We start from the raw sequence: 25,531 nt of genomic DNA, 5'->3' as shown, positions 1-25,531 counted from the left end.
AAGGGGACATATCATGAAAATCTGACTTTTTCCATGTTGAAGTGCTATAATCGGGTGACCGGTGCATCTACCAACACAGAAAACCTGAAAAATGACAACCCAGTAACTTTGTTTTGGTAAGCCTTTCTCTGCAAGCATGTCAAAAAATAAGCCGATCAGATTTCGCTCCCCTTCTGTCGTAGGAAGGGGATCTAATGGCGCTTTTCCATTACCAGTACCAGCTCGACTCGACTCGACTCGCCTTGGCTCGCCTCGACTCGGCTCGCTTTTCGTTCCGTTTTCCATTGCAGAAAGTATCGCCACAAATAGTACCCGGTCGTCATAGCGACGCCTTTCGTTCCTCGTTGCCCCATCAAGCTCTCGCTGGATCCTCTCTTCGGCAACCAAACAAAGGAATGTCTGCACCTCCTCGTTTGACCACGGCGTATTCTTCCGAGTTGCCATAATAATAGTAGTAAGTTTAGTAACTATCTCTGGCTAAACTATTTAAAAAAGGCGGGGTTATTCTGGATACTCCATCTGGCGCGTGCAATGATGACGCAGTGAATAGTGACGATTCTCTCTGACCAATCAGCAGTCGGCATTGTTTTCACGTCACATTTTAGTATCGCCTTAGCTCGCTTAGAACCTCGCCGGAGGTGGTACGAAAAAAAGTACCCGAAAGCAGGTACAGGTACAACTTTTACACAGTGGAAAACCAAACAAAGGCGAGTCGAGTCGAGGCGAGCCAAGGCGAGCTGGTACGGTGTAGTGGAAAAGCGCCATTATAATATTACCGACCCTTTATCTGCACGTTTTCACCCACAACATTTGGTTTTCGCAAGCGACAACACTCCGTACTACAGAGCCCGGGAAGTCACCTGTGGGAGAATAAAAACAATCCGTGGCGACGGTTTTGCAATCCGTCCGCTCCGTTTATTAACCGTACTCACGAATTCTCAAACTGTTCCCTCGGTTTAACAAATCGTGCCCACGGATTAATAAACCGTGCCAACGGATTAATAAACTGCGCTCTCAGATTTGTAAACCGTGCCTTCAGTTTTTGCAATCTGCACCCACGAATTCATAAATCGTGCCCACGCTTTCGCAATCCGTTCCCACGGGTTTGTAAACTGTATTTGTGGCTCCTCCCCCAGTCTGTGCCGGCAGATTCAACCCATAGACCGATTCAACCAGGCAATCTGTTACGGTGCGGGATACGTAGGCTATAGCCTACTCATTGCTTTGTGTTTATAAACTTTATTTTTAAAAATGGATAATTTAATCATAATACAGGTTAGACAATAATTATTATTGTGTAGTGTAATACATCAAATTGTCTTAACTGTGTCTGCATGCTTCAAGTGACTCTCAATTGTAGCTGATATGGGGTGGAACTTATATGATTTAATATGAATGAGGTGCATCAACATCTTTTGTTTATTTGTGATAATCTTAGCACTTTATTATTATTGTCTAACTTGTATTATGACTGATAATTGCTTTGTTCCTTTTTTTGTAAGTTTTGGACAAAAGCGTCTTCTATGTAGGCCTAGCCTAAAATGTATAATAATATTATTATTATTATTTGAGTTTATAACTATAAATTAGTTCACTTAGTAATACAGTAACATGTTTGTCATAAAATAATTTATCAATGCTTTATTTTTATAGGCTGTAACCTAACCTTTTACAGTTTTGGATAAAATAGGCCTACATTTTTTGCATAATTTTTGCTTAAAAATAAACCATTCATATATTATTTTATGACAAACATATTACTGTATTACTAAGTTAACTAATTTATAGTTATAAACTCAAATAATAATAATTATTATTACATTTTAGGCTACATATTTAGAAGTCGCTTTTTTCCAAAACTTACAAAAAAGGAACAAAGCAATTATCAGTCATAATACAGGTTAGACAATAATAATAAGCTACTAAGATTATCACAAATAAACAAAAGATTTTGATGCCCGTCATTCATATTAAATCGTATATTCCACCCCATACCCGCTACAATTGAGAATCACTTTAAGCATGCAGACAAGAAATTTGATGTATTCCACTTAATACACAATAAAACAATATACAATAAGATTCATTAACAATTTATCTCCTGGTGTTCTTCTAAAATGAGGGCGAGCCACAAGTCCGTGAGTAGTTTACTAACCGTGAGTAGTTTTCGAACGGATTGCGAAAGCGTGGGCACGGTTTTATGAATTTGTGGGTACAGATTGCAAAAACTGAAGGCACGGTTTACAAATCTGAGAGCGCGGATTAGAAACTCATGGGTACGGTTTATTAATCCATGGGCACGATTCGTTTAACCGAGGGAACAGTTTGAGAATGGTTTATAAACTGAGCGGACGGATTGCAAAACCGCCGCCATGGATTGTTGTTTTTCTTTCTCCCACAGGTGACTTCCCGGGCTCCGTACTACGCAAATCTGATTCACAGGTTAAATCAAATAAATTGCTAATTACAACATTGAAATAAAAATGTAAAGCCTGTACAAATCGTGAAATAATGGAAATAATTGGCAATCATGTGGCAAACTGTACACATTTCATTTATCTATTATAACTTTTGTGTGGTTTTAGTTGCTTGGCTGTTCCTTAATAAAGGTCCAGAAATTCATTTTAAATAAATCGAAGTTTTTCGTCAGGTGTGTGATGGTCTTTTTAAATAGGATGTCATCACTTTGATGTCTTGCAGCTAGCCAAACGCGCAATTGCTGATCATGGTATTGATATATCTGCCCTTTCCAGTGAACACAAGAACGCACAGTAATCTCAGATAACTTAATCCAGATATTTTTATAAAATCCGCAAATTCGCTTGAAGAACCAAATTAGCCAGAGATCAGTTATCACGATTAGAAGATCTGGCATCTGTCAAATCATCTCAGATGTATTAAGCGAAATACAATGAATGGAAGTAACTTTGGAAGTATTTTACAGAAATACATACATATATTGCAACAGAAGTATATTCATTAAAAAGTTGTAAGCTATAGACCCTGCGTAACAGGAACGACCCATGTACCTTTCTTATGGTCAGTTTTTCCCTATCTTCAAATGAACCATTTGACCTTTTCTATCTTCGTCAGCAATAACACTCTCTTATCTCCCCTTCTTTCAGCTAAAGGCTCTCCTAACGCTGAATCTGCCTCTCGCTCTATAATTATCTCCCTGTTACGCAGAACTGTATAGGTCATACAGTACATGCATGACATGGTGATTCTAATTCAGGCATTTGGCCTGATCTCATCACTGCCCTGTTGGATAGGATGCCATTGTTGGTGCACACATGGTGTCCTACTTTGATATGTGTGGCTGATGAAGAATGCACAACGCTAGCATTGTCTACATTTGCTGGCTCATTTACGTGTGATTTATTTATGCTAAGTGTCCTCTTACAGAATAAGCTTTTAGTAGAGCTCTGCGGTTTGTATAGAGTCCCTGCTTGCGTTTTGCGTTCTTGTAGGAATAACTCTCTGTAGGCACACTTCAGTATTTGGCTCAGAACAATTTTGGCTGCTCAGTCCTCTCCTGCTGAACGTATAGCGGAACACATTGCATATACAGCTACGCTCAAGGATGGTTTTGCTGAGTCTGGCCAATGTTCTGTAAAGCCATGTGCCAGATGAGGATGCATCTTTGCTCACTATTTGTTAGCTATAAGTCATCCTTGCATTCTAGAAATTGGTGGGTTTTACCAGGAGTTAATTTATGGCCTTGAGAGCAGGATCTGTTGGAGTAATCAGTCATTAGGTGCACACTCATCATCTGGTCGAGCCCCATGCCAAGACCATTGCTAACCATTCACCCCACCCTTCACAACTCATCATGTGACACTGAAGTCTGAAGTAATGATGCTGAAATTTCAGCTTTGCCATCACAGGAATAAAGTACATTTTAAATTAAATTAGAAAACAGTTATTTAAATTTTTACAATATTACTGTTTTTATGATCAAATAAATGCAGCCTTGGCGACCATTAGAGGAAATCTTTCAAAAACCTTTCTTACCGAAACTTTGAAGTTAAATGGCTATTATACCCCAAAAAAAGTCAGCCTCATGATGTTCCAAACTCATAAGAAAGTTTTATCAAGATATTTTTATGAAACCTTTCAGGTAACCAAAACTTTTATAGAAGATCCAAAAAAAGGCTCATAAAGGCATCATAAAATTAATCCATATTAATCAAGCAGTTTGACCCAAATTTTGCCGGAGATTTAATGAGACTTACTGAAAACGATTAATATTTGGCTAGTCATGTGATCTCAGAATGGAAGATTTGGCCCGATACAGCCATCCACTTCAATCCCAAAGACTTGCATTGAAAGAAGGACTTGAGTCATATCTAGATTCCAGAATATCGTAGAGACTTGGAGATGGGCATGTTTTCACTATCAAATGAGTTTTGTCTTCTTTTTTTTTTTAATCATTCGAATATCCAAACCAGTATTTTTGCATGATGCGTTATATAGAATTGCAATCAAACATGCTTTCTATCAGTTTTCTCAAAGTGCTGGAATGGTTACGGGTTTCTGAGTTAGAGTGGAACATGACGCAAGTTTGCAGTTGACTGTTTTTGTGCTGTGGCCGAGATCCTTCTGCAGTGGCAGAGTCCAGAATAATAACCTCCATTCAGTGCACAAAACAGAAAGGACTGGGCCACCTACATCACAGTAATTGACAAATGTGGCAAAGTATACAGAACCTAAGTGTTGATTGTGAAAGTCACAATACCCCTGATTATCATGTATGTCAGAGACTCCAATTAAAATGTCCTCTTGCCAGCCAACTGCTGTGCTTGTTAATTCCAAATGGTGAGCTCAAGCATCACAATCTAGCCCTAGATCACTGATTAATTTGGAGCCGTTTCTCATCCCTCCACTTCTACGATGCTGCCTTTAGCCAACAGAAACATTGCACATTTTAGCAACTTGGCCACTCCATAGTTTGGAGATGACAAATGGGTTCTGATAGCACAGTGAGTTCTTAATTGGTTACTGCAAAGCGGGCTAAAGGCCAGCAGTGTGTCATTTTGTTTGTTTTGGGAAAAGTTCATAGAAGCCTCAATGTGCCCTGACAATTAATGAGTATGGTTTGTGGCAGAGAGGGAAATTAAAGAATAGCTACACTAGAGTTAACTTGGAGGAAGATTGTTACCCAGTAGCTTCTTAATACACATTTCAAACCTGGAAATAAATGTGGATATATGACTCTTTTGTTTTGCTTAAATATTGATATATGAAGTCTTATTGTTTGCACAGATCGGCATCGATGGATTCCTTCCCAAACCTGGCTCAGATTTTAATTCCACCAGCTCCTATACACCTGATAAAACATTCATCTTTGTTAATAGTCGACCTGTGCATGCCAAGGAAATACTTAAGGTAAAGGAACTGCCAAATACCATCAATACCAATTTACCTACATTTATTTACTGTTTGTGTGTGTAAATATATGCGTATGTGTGATGAAATTTGTGTATGATGGTTCAGTTGACTTTTTCTGTAAAATGAAATTTCCTTGCATAACTGTAAAATTTGGATATTAACCTCAATTTAAACAGAATTTTAATTTTTGGATAAAATATCCCTTTAAAAAAACAAGTGCTTCAGTTGCATTATACTGTCCACATCAATCATTTAAATTAATGTGGTAAATTCACCATAAATTAATTTATAACTTGTGAGTGATACTGTACAATAACTGAGATAAAACATTGAAAGAGAGACTGAAAGAACCATATTTAGGTTCCAGAATATCGTAGCATGTTTTCACTCTCAAATGAGTTTTGTCATTATTTTATCAATAGAAAATGCAATAATTTTGCATTATGCGTTATATACAGTTGTAATCAAAAGTGATTTTCTGTCAGCTTTCTCAAAGTGCTGGAATGGTTACAGGTTTTCTGAGCAATACCTTTCTCTGTTTAATAGATTTTACCATGTTTAAATCAATTAAATTGTGTAAATTGTCATATGTAATCTGTGTAGAAAATGCTGAAATCAATAGATTTGGTCTAGGCCTAGTTATGATTTTATTTGATGATTTCTTAGTAACGATCTAAGTGTAAAATTTACGAACAGGTTAGAAGTAAAGTTGTATCCTCACAATCTTCTTGTGAATGCACATTATACCCTGCAGCTTATCAAGCAATACTACGCCAGTGCTCACTCGAATAATGAATCTGCAAACCGCCGATATCCCTTTTTAATGATGAACATCACCATACCCGCCTCGACAGTGGACGTTAACCTGACACCTGATAAAACCGAAGTGATGCTACAGAATAAGGTACAAACATTTTTACTAAAAGTAAAACACTGTTCCTTCCTATCATGCGAATTAAACTTTCATTAACACTTTTCTCCAGGAAGAAGTGCTGTTGGCGGTGGAGACTATGTTAATCTCCTTGTATGGCTACTCCACTGGCGATGATAATCTCAAAACAGGAGGAAATCGGCCCAATGCTAGTTTTGTGGATGTACCTGAACATGCTAATGTAGTTGTTCCTACACCTACCACAGATATTAGTTTGAACAACCCAGAATTGCTTGAGCATCCTTCCACGAATGCAGATAAACAAGATGGTGAGCTATCCTTGAACAACACTGCAAACACCAGCTCCTCTTCGATTTCAGAGGATTGGGTTATCAACAGAAGCTCAAGTGATTTTGACAGTATTAATTCCTCATTACCTGCTGACGATGTTGTAATGAACTCTACAGCTGATCTAAACTGTAACTCCCCAAAGGTGATTAAGAGTGACAGTGGCCCTGGTCAAGAGAGCGAAGTATCTGCTGAGAGCTGGAGCACTGGCAGGGCCTTCTCAAATCAAATCACGGGAGAATGCCTTGAACCTGTGAAACTCCACGTCCCAAAAGCAAATGAAGACCTCGGAGGAACTGAGCCCACAAGTACGTCCAAGAGGCCCTCTAACGTGATTATGGAGAAAATGGCCAAGCTGACCGCCTACGAGCTGATCAGCAACCGCTCTGTGCGTCAGCCCTTGTCTGCCTTTTCACTGTTTGAGCAAGACACCAGATCGCAGGTCCTCCAGGAGAGCCCAAGAGCCAGTCCTCAGGATGTCACAACTGCTGTGAAAGAGAGATGGGAAAGCCTCGGGGAGGAAGACCGTAAGAAGTAAGTTTCCAGATTTCACCCTCGAAGACTCAGTTTCCAGTTGTTGTGATTCAGGCTCTGTGTAGCGAGAGAAAAATAGACCTGCCACTATCATGTGTAAAATATGGATTGGAAAATCTGTTTGGCCTGGTCATGTTACTACCTGAAGGAAGAATTGATCAACTTTTGTATTTTCCAGAAAACTGTGTTTGATTACTTTGTTTGATGGTCAATATGCCTGTTTTCCATTGTAAAAGAGGCATTCCGTTTTTTCCAAAGAATGCCACATTCTTTCAGTCTCAGGTGCCAGAAGATTCCAGTTCATTCTATACCAGATGAAGTCCATATCTGCCTAATTTATTGGTTGTTTATGAGCTCCAGGAAAACTAAGGTTGGATATATGGATGTATCTTATTTTATCACACTAGATTACCAGTCAAATGTTTGGACACACCTACTATTTCTTTATTATTACTCTTTTCCACATTTTTGAATAATAGTCAACTATGAAATAACACGAATGGAAGTATGGGAAATATGTAGTAACCAAAAACGTTAACCATGTTAGTACCCTTTGCCTAGATTCCTGCTCTGCACAGTCTAGACATGAGGTGCATACTGGGATGCTTTTTAAACTGTATTAAAGGAGTTCCCATGTATGCTGGACACTTTCATGTCACTATATCCTAAGTCATCTATTTAAAAAAAAAAAAAAAAAAGACTGCTTCTCTGCATTGGGTTAATTGATTCTTTTTTTAAAACAATGACACAAATAATAATACACAAATAATGATAATGACACAAAGCCATCAAAAAAGGGCTCAGCATACACTACCATTTAGGGTTGGTGAGATTAATGTTTTAACAGGGCATCCACCCATAAGAGCATTACAATAATCTAGCCTTGAGGTCATGAACGCATTAACTAATTGTTCCGCATTTGTCATTGAGAGCATATGTCGTAATTTAGTTATATTTTTAAGATGGAAGAATGTAGTTTTACAAATACTAGAAATGTGACTTTCAAATGAAAGATTGATATCAAAGAGCACACCCAGGTTCCTAACCGACAAAGAACACTTGACAGAACATCCATCAAGTGTTAGAAAGTATTCTAGGTTATTATGTGCAAAGGTTTTTGGTCCAATAATTAGAATCTCTGTTTTTCAGAATTAAGTAGTAGGAAATTACTAGTCATCCAGTTTTTTATATCAGCTATGCATTCTGTTTATTTTGTGAATTGGTAAGTTTTGTCAGGGCGCGAAGAAATATACAGCCGAGTATCATCAGCATAACAGTGAAAACTAATGTCATGCTTCCTATTCTAATGATTTCTCCCAAGGGTAGCACGACCGAGTGAACAGCAACAGTCCTAGTACTGAGCCTTGTGCACTCCATACTAAACTTGTGATCGATATGACATCTCTTCGTTTACTACTACAAAGTGATAACGGTCAGACAAGTATGATTTGAACCATGCCAATGCAATTCTACTAATGCAAACATAAATTTCGATTCTATTCAAAAGAATGTTGTGGTCGATAGTGTCAAATGCAGCACTAAGATCAAGTAACACTAATAGAGAGATACAACCAGGATCGGAGGATAAGAGCAAATCATTTGTGACTCTAATGAGAGCGGTCTCAGTACTATGATACGGTCTAAATCCGGACTGGAAATCCTCGCAGATACAATTTCTTTCTAAAAAGGATCATAGTTGTGAGGATACTGCCTTTTCTAGTAACTTTGACAGAAAAGGTAGATTCGAGATCGGCCTCTAATTGACTAATTATGGAGGATCAAGTTGAGTTTTTTAACAAGCGGTTTAATAATAGCCAGCTTAAAAGTTTTTGGTACGTATCCTAATGACAAAGATGAATTAATGATATTAAGAAGAGGATATTTGATCTCTGGAAGCGTCTTTTTCAATAGCTTAGTCGGTATAGGGTCTATCATATATGTGGTTGATTAAGATGATTTAATGACTTTTTAGACAATTTAGACAATGAATAAATTGAATTTCTCCTCAAGGAGACTACAGTGCACTGTCTGATGCAATACTGTAGTAGACGGTTGAATAGTTATAATTATATCTCTAATATTATCAATCTTGTAAGTAAAGAAGTTCATTAAATCAATAAGCCTGTGATTAAAGCATGTGATTTACAATGAATTTAGAACAGCTAAGGGGCGTTGTTAGGCACGACGCGGAGCGGAGATAGCCCCTTTAGCTATTCAAAATTCACTGTAAAACACTGCTTCAAGGGGCTTATTGCTTTTATAAAACGATTACTCCAAAAAAAAGATTCATTTTAATATTTATTTTATTCATAAAATAAACACCTGCAACAAAAAAATAAAACTTTATAACGCATTATTTCTCCGTCAAGCAATGTAGTTCCAATGTGGTTGCCAAGCAACACATGCAGCACCAAAGAATCACAAACGGCAGGTGTGCAGTAATACTAATGTAATAATGTAATACGGTCACAGCTTTGAACACGTCTCAATCAATCAGAATCAAGCACCGGAACTATCCATTTAAAAAATTGTTATTACTGCTGTGCTGTACTGTTTAGAAACGTCTGGGGTTGAAGCTTTTTTTCTCATTAATTTAGGCACTGTTTCAAATAAATACCTATGTTTTTTTTTCTTCTAAGAGGGTTGAAAAATAAGCAGATCTAGCAGTTTTTAATTTCTTTCTGTACGCAATTGTGCTCTCTTTCCACGAAATACGAAAAACCTCTAGTTTTGTTTTCTTTCACTTGCATCTATTTTTCTGGCTTCTCTCCTTTTTTAATAGACATGAAAATGCACATTCTGGATTTAAATGGTTGTAATTCAAGATTGGTCTTGTTTTAAAGAAGACATTTGGCAGATTTTTGATGAAGTAAAATACATTAAGAAAGTAAAACAGAAAAAAAGTTTGAGTTTATGAAAATGTACAATGTAAAAATGTAATTATTCATATTTTATATAAAATATATATTTTCAAAACATGTTGGACTCTAAAACTGCAAGAAAATCAAAGCCAAAAATCTGAACAAGTTGTGTTTAAAATTTTAGGTTGATATCTTTAAAAATTAGCTTTCAGTAAGATTTTGTTTGGGCCGGCGGGCGCAGTACCAAACTTTTTTCACTAGGTGACAACCAGACCCCATTACTGCCTATATAAGGTCGCCTCTATTTCCATATGTGGTTTGAGTGATCTGAACCATTATTTCCACAATTTTTATTCGATTTATGAAGTAGACATCTTATTCAGAAGTAATATAGGAAGTTTAGCAGATTTTTATATGAATTCAACCTCTAATAAACGCATAAAAATAACATGTATGCGCATTATAGCTCGCTGCCACATCACAAATGGTGAATTTATTATTTTTTTCTTTATATTTAAAACATTTTCAAAAAATTTGAATGGATGGTATCTTTTGAACTTTGCATGAAAACAAACTGAGGTTTCTACCATTCTTTCATGATTTTTTATGTTCATCGCTATTTCAAAATAAAGGTCTGAACACGCCTTAGGAGTATGAAAATATTCTTGTTGCAAATTGATAAATTAAGGCTCCTATGTAATTTATTTTGAAATTCAGTCACCATCATCAATATGAAAACTAGAGATAAGCTTTCAAATGATATATAGTTTGTCAAGATTAGTTTAGGTTTAGTATAGGATATTACTGTTTTAAAAATGTAATGGCTGTGGGCCCGCCGATGACACTTAAGTGGTTTTAAGGGCTCGAGTGTGCTCGTTGTACCACGGCATTGGAATATTTTCTTTAATCTTCTTTAAGCCACATAAACTGTGTCTAAAGTGCTGGAAAAGAGTCAATAGTTTCTGTTGCAACATCAAGTTCTTCTAAGCATCCTGGGATGCTGAGGAGATGAAACTGATCAGGAAGATTATTTTTAAAGCAATCTTTAGTGTTAGAATTGATAGTTACCATATTTATCTTATTTCTAACACAGAGTTGGCTTAGCAACCTTGGCTAAATGAAGTATACATGAGACTAGATAATGATCTGAGATGTCATTGCTCTGCTGCAGAATTTCAACGGCATCAACATTGATTCCATGTGACATGATTACGACAATGAGTGGGTTCTGACACGTGTTGTATAACACCAATAGAGTTCAGAATGTCTCTAAATGCCAATACCAATGCGTCTTTTTCATTATCTACGTGGATATTAACTCTGATAGAAAATCAGCAAATTCTTTGATAAAGTCTGTATAGTGCCCTGGTGGCCTGTATACGGTTGCTTGCACAAATGTCGCTTACGCTAGATAACGTTACAAAAAGCCCCATCACTTCAAAATATATTGATACATTTTATTCAGGATTCTTTGAACAAAAATAACAAAATATTATTGTAACAAAACAAATGTCTTTACAGGATCTTTAGATAAATTGAATGCATCCTTGCTGAATAAATGTATTTGTTTCTTAATTCAGAGGGGAAAAAACCTCACAGACCCCAAACTACTGGAACTATATTGGCAGGACATTCTAATTCGAGCATTTAATTGACAAAAATCTGTTGTGAAAGATGAGTCTTCAAGATTTTTTGTTTTTATTTCCAGAAGAGAAATAGTTTAAATGTGTGTATCTCTGTTAAAAGTGAATTTTGTAAAGCACACTTGCTTACCTTTTTATGGCATCAGAGCTAATCAACTTAAAGCCACAAAAATAAATTTTTTTATTGTAATTTTGCAAACCTTAGATTAGGAATACGTCAGGGTTATCGTTTTAAACTAAAAGGGTTATCCCCTCTCAAAAAATAGTCTAAACCACAGTATGCCAAGTCAGCATAATTAAATGAATGGAAAGTGCATTTCAGCCTTGCTAGTGGCACTTATGTAACGCATGGAAAAAGACATGTGAATCCTGTTGCATATTACTGCTGTCTTAGATGTGAAATGGCAAGCTTGTTTTCCTGCAGACATACTGTACGGTAGCATACACTTCTGAGAATCATATTTACATGGATTTATGTAACATGGGTGCATCACATATGGGCATGCTAAGGGATCAGAGATTGTTGACATGGATGTTTGCGGGAGGGAGAACCATGCTTTTTATATTTTGGTTACAGTGGTCTGATGCAGCAATAAAATGTCTGGCACTGATCCAGCAACTCTATATGAACTTGGTTTACATCCAAAGTGCCCACACCAAAGGAACATTGCTTTCTTTTTGCATAGTTTATGTGCGTTTGATGCTCGTTATGAATTCCAGGCTGAAAATGCAAACCATGCTCCCTAAATGGCTATCATCATGTATGCGAGTGTCCACTGAGGTCCATCTCAGTAGGCAAGAGAGAGGATGGCATCTTTATTTGCTGTTTCTGTGCTGTTTTCACATTCATCCTATCAGTGGAGTTAATGTGGGCGGCTCCTTGATGTACAGTGTTATTTTAGTATCATTTATATAGTTTGTTTTAATATTTAGATTTAGATTTTATTTTTATCTTGTCTGCTTTCACTTTCTTTAAAGTTTCAATAGTAAAACGTTAGTTTCGCTAATTTTGTCTTTTCGTAATTTTTATTTTTTACGTCTATATATTTTTGATTAATTCAATTAGTTTTAGTTTGTTAAACTAAATGAAAATGAGAAATATTGCCTTGGAAGCTAGCTTAATTTTTTTTAATTTAATTTTTTTTATAATTTAACGATAATACGATAATAACACTAGCGCATTGTCTTAATTTGGCCAGCAGCCATATCACCCTGTAGCCTAAGCAGGGTTGAGCCTGGTTAGTACCTGGATGGGAGACCTCCTGGGAACACCAGGTAGCTGCTGGAAGAGGTGTTAGTGAAGCCAGCAGGGGGTCGTACTGCCCCAGTATAGTGATGGGGACACTATACTGTCAAAGAGCACCGTACTTCGGATGAGACCTTAAACCGAGGACCTGACTCTCTGTGGCCATTTAAAATCCCAGGATGTCCTTCGAAAAATAGTAGGGTTTGCCCATTATCCTCTGCCCACGTTGGCCTCCTAATCATCTTCAAATACTGATTGGCTCTATCACTCTGTCTCCCCTTCACCAGTAAGCTGGTGTGTGGTGGGCGTTCTGGCGCAATTTGGCTGCCGCCGCATCATCCAGGTGGATGCTGCACATTGGTGGCGGTTGAGGAGACCCCCCCCCCCCCCCCCCCCTTCTATGTAGAGCGCTTTAAATGTGCCATGAAAAGCTATGTATAAATGTATGAATTATTATTTATTGTTATTACGTCTCGTCTCTGAAGGTCTGTGGTGAAATTTGGGGTTATCATATTTGGACGCTCACATGAAATCAATGAGAGTTTTGTATCTTAGTCAATGCGTTTTGGCTCATTTATGTATATATACTAGTATACCTGGCACAATTCACTTTTTGCTGATATACACTAAATTTACAGTATTTTTCCTCTGGGAAAACAGACTACACAGCTATTTGTCCAATCAAATGCTCTCTAGAGTGAGAAAGTCCCTCCTACTAACATCGTGTGACACTGACTACCATGTAGCAAATCATTCACGACTCTGTCCTAATTACAGCCTATTGCTAAATGAATACAAATAATTATGCTGTCACAAATTGTAAAATCATCATAAATTTATTACGAATTGTAAATTTAATCTTATAATCTGAAGGTAACACGGTTTCGGTTCTATTTTGTATGTAGCTCACAAATCTTTGCCCTTTTCGATGGAAACACATGGTGGATCAGGGCAATACATCAGGATTTTAAAATTTAATTAAACAGAACGGGACTTCAACTTAACTTATTATTATAAAATGATGTAGTTACAGTATCTGCCAGCAGTTGCAAAGTTTTATCCCATTCCCAGTGATTTGACCATGTTGCTATTGTAAGTGTATTTGTGTAAATTTATACTGTAAAATGCATTGCTGTGTGATTATACACACACACACACACACGTATATACAGTATATATATATATATATATATATTTATTATTATTATTTTTTTATTTATTTATTTTTTACAAACTTTTGTTACATGCGATTTATTACGATTAATCAATTTGACAGCATCTCTTGCTTACCAAGGCTGCATTTGTTTGATCGAAAATAGTCAAATATTATTACAATTTAAAATAATGTTTTTCTAGTTGAATATATTTTGAAATGTAATTTATGCCCTGTGATGGCAAAGCTGCATTTACTGCAGCCATTACTCCAGTCACATCTTTTGTAACATTATTAAGGACTTATTGTTTTCAACCACAAAGTCTGTTTATACATTTTCACTGTGTTCAAACAGCAAACTGAAGTCCAAAAGCCCTCAGGTCAAAAACCCATTTCAGTGTACATGGCAGGGGATCCCCTCAAGCTTCAACCTTCTGTTCCATTATGGAATCATTTATCTCCCCCATTGGCCTCTTACTGTTTTTCTCTTCAGCACATTTCATGCCTTCATCTTGATTGGTGTGGTTTTTATCAGCATTTGCAAGTTGATTTGCATCTTTCTCTTGCACCCGAGCTTTATGCTTCGAAACCATACAGTGCGTTTGAAATGGTGCCCGGTCCTTTGTACAGTAGCGAGCTCCGTGCAATGGCACAGCTGTTAATTGGCAAGCCCATCGAGAAACTTCCAGTGGAGGGTCAGGGCTGCATGTTTTTACAGGCCCTCTCCCCCCTCCCTTGCTGCTCTCCGGCCCCCATCTGGTCACAGGTAGCAGATGTTTTTTATCTCGCCTGTTTCTGCACATTTTCTACTCTGTGATTTACAGCAGCCCACTTAGAATCACTAGAGCAAATTAAATCAAGGTTCCTTGTGTGAATTGAGTATATTTAATTAGTCACAACTTCTGACCTCTTTGCTACAACTCATTCGTACCCTGCAAATGAATAGGCCAAAAGCGAAGTGTTCCAAACCATCTGTCTTTTTTTTCATCTCTGTTATTACTATCTTGCACATATTAGTATAATAATAAAGTATAAAATAATAAAAAAATATTTAATGACAAAACTGGAAGCATGGCAAGAAACCCCCCAAAAATAAATAAATAAATAAAACACAAAAACTATCTTATATTTTAGCTTCTTCAATGCTTTTGCCACAGTTTTTTTCATTAGGCGCTTTCAGCTTTTTAAACGATGCTGAAATTATTTTATTTTAATAATTAAACAAATAGTTATTATCTTTTTTACGGATCGTCATAATGGGCAACTAAAAAAAACACGACATTTTGATTTTGTGAAGAAATTCACACTTTATATTTGTCTATAATGTGTGCCTGTCTTATTTTAGTATCATTGAGACACTATTATATTTTTTATTATTATTTTGAATTAGTTTTTATTTTCATATTTTCCGCTTTCATTTTTATTTTAAGTTTTAGTTGATCTATTGTGTATTTTTGTAATTTTATTTTATGTTTTTGTTTTTTAAATATGTATGAATAGCTTTTATTTTTATTTCAGTTTTAGTTATTTTATTACCTCAAGTTAAATTAAATTAAAATGTTGCCTTGAAAACTTGTTAAATGAAAGTAAGTTAGATTGTGTGTGTGTGTGCGCGCGTGTATACACGTGTGTGTTATTGATTTCAGTTCATTTTTATTTTATTTCAAATAAGATTTTTTTTTTAAAATTAGTTTCATACTATAATAACCGTGCTTCAAGCATAAGTCTAACTCAGCACATTTTAAGATCATGAGAAACAGAGAAACACATTCAGTCCAAAATTTAGGCTGGCTACTTTTTCTCTCCCTAGTCCTCAATAAGTGTATCTTCTGACCACATTTGAACAGTTACACAAAAGATGTACAAAATGTACAAATTGTACTGTAACAAAATACTTGTTCTTGTATCACATCCCATCTTAGGTATGAAAGCAAGGCAGAAAAGTCTCTGAATGCCTACAACCTTCAAAGGAAGAGAGCATCGGAGGGAGGTGGCCAGTGTGGAGAGGGCAAAAAGCAGATGAGCGCAGAGTCTTCATTGAACAAAGCTCAAGGCGTGAAGCGCAAGGCCCCCCTCGCCAACCAGCAGGCCCTGGACAAACTCTTCTCCTCTCAGCCCTCGAGTAAGAGGAGCCTTGCCAAGCTCTCCAAACCCCTCCCGTTCAGTATTGCAACCCTCAAGCAGAGTCTTAACCTCCTCTCCTACCAGAACAGCTCAAGTGCGCAGGGCCTCAGGCTTGTAAACCGCTTGGCTTCTCACGGTGCCTGGGTCGTTTTATGCGGCAGAAAGCTCATGTTGTTGAACCCGTTTCGAGTGGAGGAGGCCTTGCTGTTTAAAAGACTTCTGAAGAATAATATACTTCCAACCGTGAGGCAGCAGACCCCTGTACCGCTGACAGATGGGTAGCCAGTCTCATTTTCTCACCTAATGATGACATTCTCGATGTGTACAAAAAAAAAAGTCTTCAATAGTAAACATTTATGGTTTTTGTAGGAAGTACAATAAATGATTAGTAGCTGTATTAATCCTCACTGTCCTGAATACTTGATAGTATCTCTAATATTTATATTTGCATATTAACATACACTTCCTTTCCCAGGTTGCTTGGTGGGCCAGAATACATGGATGTTCTCCTGAACATGGAGAAAGACAGTGCCTGCTTTAATGGACACATCTACTTTACTGATCCTAGGCTTAAGGCGAATGGTTTTGAGATTAGGATGATTCCAGGTAACGCTCAAAGACGTGTGTGTGTGTGTGTGTGTGTGTGTGTGTGTGTGTGTGTGTGTGTGTGTGTGTGTGTGTGTGTGTGTGTGTGTGTGTGTGTGTGTGTGTGTGTGTGTGTGTGTGTGTGTGTGTGTGTGTGTGTGTGTGTGTGTGTGTGTGTGTGTGTGTGTGTGTGTGTGTGTGTGTGTGTGTGTGTGTGTGTGTGTGTGTGTGTGTGTGTGTGTGTGTGTGTGTGTGTGTGTGTGTGTGTGTAATTCACACTTTTTCATTTTAAATGGCATAGTTCAAAATGAAAATTCTTTATTTACTACTACTGCTAAACACAAAATAAATTTTTTTGAAGAAAGTTGGTAACCAAACTCTTTTGGTGACCTTTGACTTCCACTGTATAGACAATGGTTTTTGGTGACCACTGATGTCCATTGTGTGGAGAAAAAAAAAATCTAAATAATATTTTAAAAATCTTATTTCAATCAAAATATCTTATATTTTCCATTTAGTAGCTTATTAAGCCTGATATATTGTACACTGTTTGGGCATTTTAAGATGCAAATAATTTTCCGCATTTTTTGTGAATTTTAAATAAAAATATTGTGTAATATAAATGGTAATTTCAGCAAATCTAATTCACTGTAATGAAATCATATCAATATGTATATGTTGGCTTGTATATAATGTATGTGTATATTAGCCCGCCTTCCACTCCAACGTTTAAAACAACCTGCTTCCAGCAGGCGAAATATACAAACATACTTCACTTCCCACGTTTCACTCCACACCGCTCACATACTTGATGGATGAATGGACTGTCATCCTAAGTCGCTCAGCCAATCAAATAAGTGGAGCGAAACTACCTGTTTTATAAATATAACCCTAAAGAGTAAAATAATGATGTTTGACGCAATACAAGACAATTGTTTGATTTGATATGATTTGGACTTAATGCTCTGCCTTCATATAGACAGCGTATTTGGGTGCTTTGGAGCCTGTCACCAAATTGTAAACAATGTTCTGTATTTCACTTTTCCGTTACAAATGCATCCCTGGACATTTTCATGAATTTCAGTATATGATGCTAATGCTTAATTTGTAGTTTTTAATAACTTTTAATTTCCATGCTATTACCTTAGAGACATTAATTCTTGCTGTGCCGAGTGATGAAGTCATTGTTTATACAAATTGCTTAAGTGGAAAGTGCTTTTTCAGCACTTCTTTTTCCCCTACACAGCCCAGTGTGGGCACAGGTATAATATGAAATCGTTTTAAAAAGAGAGGGCTTGATTCTAAGCGATAGGTCCACTTCCTGTATGACTCAGCCTCAGCTTTTTAAGATGGTCATTAAGTGCATTCGCTTGAATTCGCTGCCCCCTCCTCTCCTCATGCTCATCAGGAGTGGGAGAGATTCAGAAATACTTCAACACATGGTTTGTGTTTTTTTTCTTTTTTTCTTTTTTGCCAGGTTTCTCTTGAGAAAATGTGCCTTTATTAATTCAAGGGTCATGCTGTTTAAAGGTCTCTAGGATTGTCCAATTTGATTTAACAAAGGTTGGACCCACTGGACATCATTAATGCCACAGTTCACAAATTGTTTTGAAATGTCAAATATAATGGCTTGAATAACAAGATTACAGTCAATTATTTCTGACAGAATTGCTTGTCTGATTAGTGAAGAATGTGTTTGCTTTAAATGTTTTCTTGTGCATTCTTTAGGTGCCTTCTATTTTCCAATATTACAAAAACAACTCTAGTTAGATTATTAGATGGGTTTCTAGTGTCTAGTGTCACTGTGACCAATACTCAGACTGGCAATGAAGTATGGAATATGTGTTTCATCAAGCATATTCATTACCTCACTTTTAGAAAACAATTTTTTAAACTTATTGTAAAAAGTATATTAATGTAAATGTAGATTTCTCCGATATATCGATACTGAAATATCTGAAACGCTTCCAATAGCCTTTTCCAGCAGAATAGATGCATGATACCAGCTGTGCTTTCTCGCTCTCTCTCATCTCTCCGACAGTGAGTTGACACACAAACCTGCCTCCACTCACTCACTCTTTTCTTTTACTCCAGATGAATATAGTTGCTTTAATTTCCGCGTGGGATTGCGCATATTGCGCATATTGCGCATAAAGCTGCCTCTCAGTACTAAATTGAGTTATTTTCACTGCTTATTGCGATTGAACAGTCAAATACACACAAACTAATGTCAAAATGCTGGTCGCATGTGTAACAGCAGGGCTCAACATAAAAAAAATCCCCACTTGCCCCCAGGGCCAGTAGATCAGAGTTTTGCTGGCCTCTTCTATATTTTTTCTGGCCCTGAAAGAAATATGAGGAAAAGCACTTTTCCATTAAACTTATTTATTGTATACATTAGGATTCATTTTTCTTGTCCCCTCACAATGACAGTAATCTAATTATTACATGAGTGATGATAAACGTTACATAGGCCTATTTTCACTTCAAAATCTCTCCTGACAGTGAAATGGACATATTTGTTTGACTTTCTAACATTTACAGATGTAGAATATACCTGTGAAATGTAAGTTAAGCACTGACGAAAGCACCACGTCTCAAACGCATTAAAGGTGCCTTGTGTAATATCCGCAAAAAAATCAATTCATACTCCACATTCCATACCAGATGGGGGCAGTCTACCTCCAGAAAGTGAATTGATCTACTCTAGAGTAACAAACGAGAAACCGCATAGTCTCTTTGCTCCGCCACTACCTTCACAAGGACCCTAGAGCCATAGCCGAAGCCGAGCCCACTAACTCCAGAGGAACGTTGGTTGATGTCAAGTGATTTTTAAATGAAATCTTCAAGCTACTCCTCTTCACCAGTGAATGTTCATATTCGTTTTGTTCATATTACATTTTTATTGTTAGTTTGAATTACATTAATTTGACAGACAGCATTCGCTGCTGTTGACCAAGCTAGCGCCATTCAGAGCTGCCAACTCTCACAAATTCACCGTCACCGATTCTGTCATGTTATTACGCAATTCAAACAAAAAATACCGTTTTGGCGCTTGTAAATGTTAACATTACACGACAGATCCCTAGCGCACGTGAACCGATCATCTCTACTTGCTAATAGTAAAAACACACGAACACTGTTGAAAGATACAGTATGCTACAACTTAACAAAATGTATTCCTCATACATAATACTGACCAATCATTTTTTTAATCAGCGTGCAGAGGTCAATAACATAGCTGATATGACAAATATGTCAGATTTAGTTACCTCAGGAAAGCAATTTACTAAACATAATATAGCTCACGTAGTTCTCATTACACCTTGCAATGTAGCCATCGCTAACTTTAGAGCTTATATCGAACCGCCTTCGATACATTTCTAACTTCCCGAAAAAACTAAACAAACATATAAAACAAACTTCTAGCGAAATACTAACAGCATCTTACCAATCCAAAAGAAATGTTGCAAGTTCGGAGTCGAACCCCATTTCTTTCATTTCCATTAGTTGTCTCCAACGATGGAAGGCAGTGCCAATGTTAACTCTGGTTCTGCTCCTTTTTCGATCTGATTTTATTTGTGATTCCGAGCACGTTTTTTTTTCCTGCAGCGGGTGGTTGTGGTAAGGGTCTCTTGCCAAGGGCTTCAGTCATTCTTCCGCTCTCTTCCCTGAACTGAACTGTAGTAATGGGGTGTACTTTCCACACGATTGACATCAGGTTCAAGTACCCCCACGAGCCGTGCGACTTATTCGTGTATTGCAGTTTGGCTGGTGGTTATGTTGCCCGCATACCGCCTCCCATGGCCGAAACTGTTATTATGACATCTGTCGGGCCGGGGCTAGTAATTTAGCATGCTAATTCAGGTTGATATCTCTGCAACACTATAACTTTTCATTTTTTTAATGACATCATCGCCCTTATTTCTTCTCATTCTTTTGATCCGTGTAACTCATTTTTTGTATATTTTTAACTCAATTCTGACACATGGCACCTTTAAACAGCGTAAGTATTAAATCTGTCAGTCAGCAACAGTATCGGAGTATCTGACAATGCAAGCTGCCTTAAACTTGTTAACTAACGTTATATCTTACCAGTTGAAGCGCTTAATATAAGCTTGTGTCATGTTTAGGACAAATTGTACTATGTTCTTTCACTGCTGGAGCTCACACTGCGTCCTCCGCTATTTTTCAGATGTGCTCGTATCAAACTAACTGTTACTGTATCGATATAAACGGTATTGCCTCATTCCATTTCGTTTAAAAAGAAATCGATATATTGTACAAAATATACCGCCCAGCCCTACTAGGAATGTCCTCTTTCTCGTATCAGCCTCGTAGTTCTTTGACATTTTAACACGTTATAAATAACTTGATTATAAATAACCGTTATAAATTTTAACACGTTATAAATAACCTGAAGTAATATTGACACTCTTCGCGCAACTGTGTATGACGTTTGCTGTTTGTTTTGCTGATGGCCAGTCAATCAACTAGCCCGACATACTCTTTTACTGGCCCCGGGCCATTGCTTATGTCGAGCCCTGGTAGCAGTATAATTGATCCGTGCTTCAGGTCTTAAAGTGACAGCAGCCTGATATACCTGCTGCCAAAATATGAGATAATATTAATATGGCAGTTTTTCCCCATGGTATCAGTTTCAAAATTGTGGCCAGTGAAAATGCTGACTGGCTAGTAACTTTGGAAAATCACTAGCCACAGTGGCTGGTGAGCAAAAGTGTTATTGTCAAGCCCTAATGTAGAATTCAACCAATCAGAAGAAGAAGAAGAAAAAAACGAACTTCGAAAATCCTGAAGTGTTTCAAGTTAAGTGTATCATATGCATCAGAGATTCTATTAGTGGTCTAAATATAACTAACTTTTAACAATCCTGGGAACCTTTAAACAGCATGACCCTTAAATTAATAGGGTTAGTTAGGATATGAAGTCAAGCAGAAACCATAAAATATCTAATTTTCGACACTGACAAATAAAACAAATTGGCAGATAACTGATATAGTTCTCATACATGTCGTGCAAAAACTTTTTCTGGTTTAGAACCAGCTTATTCTGTAGTGTTGTCCTCTCTCAGGAGGCCACCATCCTAGTCCTCATTTGACCTTATTTTGCCTGTTGTTATGAAATGCACTTAAGACTTCCCACTCAGTCTGTTCCTGTAAGTGTTGTGTTGGTAAGGGTCATCGTGGTTGATGCTGGCTCGCTGCCTGAGCTTTTGCCAGCATGGTGGATTTGTACTAGAGTGTGGTGCTGTGGAGGAAAATTGCCCTTTACAAAAGGGAATAGTTTTGGAGCCAACTTAAGGGATTTGGCAAAAACATGCACCAGATTTCTAGCCCTTTCAAAACCCCAAAGTAATAAACTTTGGTGCATAACTTGCCCTGCACAGTTTGTGCTACAAATATGAATGATACCTCAAAAACTTCAGCTTGTTGAGAAGTGTCCTATTATATTTGAAAACCATCAGATTTGCACCGGGCGGATAATTAAATTGCAGCAAAAAATCATCTTACATTGAAGCATGGACCCGAGACAAATGTAGGGAACAGAATGTCATACAGACTTGCAGTGCTGTTGCTTATTGTAAACTAAAACTATTAAAAATAATTTTAGTTAATTGGAATAAAGCTGAAATTTTAAATATTAGATGAAAAACTTAAGCGAAAATTAGAAATGTTGCCTTGTCAGCTAACTTCAAGTAACATAAGTAATAAGTACTAAAATGATTCAAACGAAACTGAGATAAAAATAAATTTAAGTTGAATAGAAACGGTAACACTTTATTTCGATAGTCCACTTTAGAAATTCTACTGACTACTGAGAAGTTAGTTGACATTTAGCTGCAAAGTTACTTATAGAGTATTAGTAGACTGTCTGCTTAATATCTGCTAACACTTTATTTTGTTGGTCCCCCAACAGATATTCTACAGACTATAAGTAACTTGGCAACTACAAGTCAGCTTGTTCTCCTAACCCGAACCCTAACACCTAACCATAAACTAACAGTCTATTGACAGTCTACCACACTCTACTAATACTCTAATGAGAGTGAGTTGACATGTAGTTGAAAAGTTACTTATAGTTAGTAGAATATCTAAAATGACTATCAAAATAAAGTGTAACCATAGAAACATTAAAAACTAAAACTATATAAAAAAAGCATGTTACTAAAACTTTACAATTAAAACTGAAAATATAAAAATATAAAAAAGCTCATTCAAACTATTAATAAATTCTATGGTAGTACATAAATAATACTAACATAAAACTGATGTGAAAGTGCGCTCATTTGACATGATGGCCCCGGAAGAAACCACTTAGCAACAACATAGTAGGGTTGTCAAGTGTACCGGTACCAGTTGGAACTAAAAAAAAGTTGATGGTACCAGCAGTTCTGCAGTACCAGGTATATTCAGTCCCTGCTGATAGACGCTGCTTTCAAACACTATCATTCGTGTTTGTTTGAGCGCTCTCTGAGCGTCAAAGTTTTATATTCACAGCGTGTTTTTACAAGCATTGAGCATTGTAGCCAATCACAATCATATTTGTTGAGCGTGTGAACGCAGTGTCCTATCAGAGGTGCTAGTCAGTAAGTTAGTCAGAATCCACTTAACACAGCTGAAAACTCAAAAGGTTTTGTTCACACTCGCGAATCGTTTCATTATAACCAATAAAGTGTAAATAAGAGATTCATTGTATAGTTTTTTTTGTACTGCTTCTTTTATTATAACTCCAGTTTTCACAAGAGTGCAGAAGATTGAGATTGTGAGCTTTAGAAATTGACAGCCTTGGTGATTATAAAGGGAGGGCTCTTTTCTTGCTTTCTGTTTATTACCCATTCACAGTCTGAATACAAGTTCAGTTTTAGTAATTGACTCGAAAACTGCGAGGATTGACAGTGATAACCAATGGATGAGACAAAACGGGACACTTTTTTAAGTGTTTAAAAAACTTTTTCTTTTTCACTTTTTCTTAATTCAACAGTTTTTGCTCTGGTACCGAAATTGGTACTGAGAACTGCGAAATTGTACTTGTATGGGTACCGACTACAAAAATGTTGCTACAGTGACAACCCTACCAGATAGCAGTTCCATGGTGAAATAACTAGCAGAAAATATAATAATCTAGCATTTGCAATAGAACAAATCAAGTTCTGACATGATCATACATTTACCATCACGTTAAAAATGCATTTATTGACACTTAATTAAAGTAGCTTTGGGTTGTCTATTCAGTATGTACTGTTTTAATATAATTTTAAAGCATGTCAGATCAAGTCAGATTTTAAATCACTGCGTGTCTGTTTAAAGCGCATGGGGAAGAAAATGTTTAGTCTGCGCTTCCTTGATGACCTTTCCATACATTTCACCTCTTCATTGAGATGTGTCTGGGGAAAAGCAATCATCTTTAAATCATCTGTTGAAAACCTCTTCCACCTTGGTTTTTCTTTCCAGTCCACAAAGACATGGTAATAGCGTAATTTGGTGTGGTGCCCGCCTGACTTGGTTTCCAACCAGCGTGTAAATCACAATATTTATTTATTATTTTTTCCTGGAGAACGTTGTACTTGGAGTTTATTAATCCTTCCTTGTTGCTTATCTTGGCAAGGTTCCTCGTCTTCTGAGAGGCATGTTGAAGTGATGGGCATGGCCGACTGCATGCCTTTCTTCGGGATAGGAGACCTGAGGGAAATTCTGCAGGCTATAAAGGTCCGGGATGCAAAAACCGTGGAGCAATGTAGACCTCTCAAAGTCTCAAACTACCTAGAGGTGAGAGATCCTCCTTGGAACATACTTTTTAATCACCCATTTACTATCCCAGTATGGTAAATCACAGTACAGACTACACTGTAAAAAAATCTTTTTCAAAGTTTTGAAGATTATTGGAGTACGTTTTACAAGAAAATACTAGTTCAGTCTTTCTACTTAAAATGTTCACATTTATTTATGAAATTACAAGCAATTTCTAAGAGAAATTTTGTTCTACACCAATTTTTTTTCTTTATAAACTTTTCTTTCAGAGTGAGGCTGTGAGACTAGCTAGACAGTTACCTCTAAACCTCTCCAGAGCTGATGTTACAAACACGCTTTACCGAATGAAACATGAACTTGAAGAGGAAAGTCAGGTCTGCATTCACGGACGACCATTTTTCCACGACCTGGTTACCATTCCTGAAACCGAGCAGGAAGCTCTGCAAATCATGTCTAGTTCTTGCTAAAGATTTCAATTACTTCATTACAAGTCCAAATTCTTCCACACTAACATTTACTGTACCATATAGAGGAATGAAAGTTGTCATTTGGAATAAAAAACATTTTCTTGATGAATTAATGTTTTCATTCATGATTTGAGGTGTAATCAATATGCATATGTATTAACTATGTGGGTTTAGCCCAGAAAGTCATCCAAGATCTATGCACACAAATCACTGTCGATTCCAATGTTGGGGGTAACGCATTACAAGTAACGCAAGTTACGTAATCGGATTACTTTTTCCCAAGTAACTAGTAAAGTAACGCTTTACTTTTAAATTTACAACAAAACATCCAAGTTACTTTGTTTAAATAAGTATGTTTTCCCGTTTATAGACTGACACCTCTCCTGTTCCCTTGTTGAGAGAAATCAGGAGTAATATGCAGAAGCGTTGTGTGCACTGTATAAACATTATGGTTATTGTAGTTCTAGAGCTAGACGAAATGTGAGCTGGCATTTACTCATCTCACTTGCACAAAAACAGATTCAGTATTCCTCAAAATA

The 25,531-nt window shown here is 36.9% G+C and overlaps 1 protein-coding gene across 1 annotated transcript in view; it reads left to right on the top strand.

Moving 5' to 3' along the window:
* The window catches only part of pms1 (PMS1 homolog 1, mismatch repair system component), a 34,477-nt gene extending 9,376 nt beyond the window's left edge, over window positions 1-25,101 (top strand). Inside the window, exons 7-13 of the mRNA XM_077217148.1 lie at window positions 5,266-5,388; window positions 6,146-6,295; window positions 6,375-7,144; window positions 15,970-16,449; window positions 16,647-16,777; window positions 24,383-24,543; window positions 24,795-25,101. Coding sequence (XP_077073263.1) covers window positions 5,266-5,388; window positions 6,146-6,295; window positions 6,375-7,144; window positions 15,970-16,449; window positions 16,647-16,777; window positions 24,383-24,543; window positions 24,795-24,992 — 2,013 coding nt within the window. The 3' untranslated portion in view covers window positions 24,993-25,101. The remainder of the gene's footprint in view (window positions 1-5,265; window positions 5,389-6,145; window positions 6,296-6,374; window positions 7,145-15,969; window positions 16,450-16,646; window positions 16,778-24,382; window positions 24,544-24,794) is intronic.
* Window positions 25,102-25,531: the final 430 nt, after the last annotated feature.

This window comes from Siphateles boraxobius, unplaced genomic scaffold (assembly GCF_051911475.1).
Source record: "Siphateles boraxobius isolate OS27281-9 unplaced genomic scaffold, OSU_SipBor_1 7, whole genome shotgun sequence".
NCBI lineage: Eukaryota > Metazoa > Chordata > Actinopteri > Cypriniformes > Leuciscidae > Siphateles > Siphateles boraxobius.
Note: the sequence above shows the minus strand (reverse complement) of the source record. Positions and strands in the feature narration are given on the sequence as shown.